Below are 1,904 nucleotides of genomic sequence, written 5' to 3' on the forward strand. Positions count from 1 at the left end.
TCAGGCTCCTCCCTGGCCTGCCGCGCTGGCGCCGGGCACCGAGATGGCTGTGGCTGTGGAGAGGGGCAGCTGGGGCATTGCAGTGGCAACTGGAGAGACCAACGGAGGACTCCAGCGAGGGACGGATTTTATTCCCTCTCCCGCCAGCTCTTTCAGGTAGTATTCTATAATCTCTCTTGCCTTGTTGAAGTAACTGGCATACTGTTTCATGGCGATCTTTTCCGCTGTTCTCTCGAGGCCAAAGAAGGACTTTATGTCCAGGGTGGCCGCCTGCTCGAAGCAAGTCCAGTCCTCGTTCTCCGGATGGACCTTGTAGTGGCAGATCTCGTGGACGACGATCCTTTTGGAGAAGGACTCGTTGGTGACCTCGATGTGCATCGTCCTCTCTCTGCGGTTCAGCGTGTTCTTCTGGATGAAGTACAAGTAGTCCACGCCGGCCACCTTCTTGATGAGCTGTGGAACCTCCACGTTCACCGTACAGCGCCTCTCAGTGACCAGAATAGAACCGTCCTCACTCTGGCTCTCGCTGATGACATCACAGTTCACAACCACCGGGACCATAGGACACCTGGGGAACCTCCTCGCGTAGGCCGCCATAATCAACTCAAATGGATGTTTGTAGACGCACATGGGCGACTGATATTCCTGAACCATTGTCAGTTAAAATCCACCAGCAGACAAAACAAGCTAACACAAAAACAAACACCCTAGGTTGTGACAAACATCTTTTTGTTCATAAAACATACACACTGTATCACCCCCCCTCACAACACTAATTGACGTAGTGATGTGGTGAACCAGAAACCGGTGACCTGTAAATAAAACTAGGCTTTGGGTTGAAGCACTAGTTTAAGATGGGTATGTGAAGCAACAGTATGCTTTAGACTGATGATGTATCTGTGAAGCAAGGAATGGTGACCCCTTTTAAACACATCCATTATTTGGGCATTGTGTAAGTGTGACATCACTGGTGGTGATGGGCAGGCAGGGGGACCACGTTGTCACGCTCATGCCACCATGACTCAGCCATAACCATAATAAGGAATCCCCAATGCAGTCTAACGTATAGCTCAAAATGGACTGGCCCCTTGTATTTATCAGAGCTCATAAAGCTATAAGTCTCCAGCCAGAGCCCTGAGGTCAACTGACCAGTCGCTCCTGACTGAGCTCACAACCATTTGTAAGACCAGAGGTGACCGGGCCTTGCAGCGGCTGGCCCTAGACTCTGGAATAACCTGCCCCTGCGTATTCAATTCAATTCAATTCAATTCAAAGGGCTTTATTGGCATGAGAAAACATACGTTTACATTGCCAAAGCAGAAGTGTACACAATACAATACAATCAGAACAAAATATGTACAGGTGAAAACAGTTTCCATGATCTGTGGGAAGTATGTGTCTCTGATGTCTTGGTACAGCGGACAGGTGGTTAGAAAGTGTAGCTCAGTTTCCACTTCATTTTGTGTGCAGTGGGTGCAAAGTCTGTCTTCTCTATAGGGAGCCAGGTATGCCTGTGACGTCCTTTCTCGATTGCAAGACTGTGCTCACTGAGTCTGTACCTAGTCAAGATTTTTCTTTGTTTTGGGTCGGCCACCTTGCTCAGGTATTCTACCATGGTGTATTCTCTGTTTAGGGCCAAATAGCATTCTAGTTTGCTCTGCTTTTGGGTTGCTTCTCTCCAATGTGTCAGGTAGCTTTCTTTCTATTCACTCTGCTCCTTCACTAGAGGCCTATAATGCTATTTTTTTCACTGTGGCCTTTGACACTGTTTGATTTTGTAAATTGTATTATAACCTTGTATTTGCTTCTTGTTTGTTCGTTTTCTTGTGCTTTATAAATCAAGTTTGAATTGAATTGAGTTGAGTAGACTAACCTCAATGTGGCATCATGGTATCAGGAGCAAA

At 47.2% G+C, this 1,904-nt stretch overlaps 1 protein-coding gene across 1 annotated transcript; it reads right to left on the reverse strand.

Moving 5' to 3' along the window:
• LOC308302365 (SEC14-like protein 1) lies at positions 1–654 on the reverse strand (the record flags this gene model as incomplete). The annotated part of the gene is made up of 1 exon (XM_080746620.1): positions 1–654. One exon carries the CDS (start codon positions 652–654, stop codon positions 1–3), a length of 654 nt encoding a protein of 217 aa, XP_080602746.1.
• Between the last annotated feature and the right edge of the window lie 1,250 nt (positions 655–1,904).

This window comes from Nannobrachium achirus (assembly GCF_963921795.1).
Source record: "Nannobrachium achirus genome assembly, chromosome: 17".
NCBI classification, from domain to species: Eukaryota; Metazoa; Chordata; class Actinopteri; order Myctophiformes; family Myctophidae; genus Nannobrachium; species Nannobrachium achirus.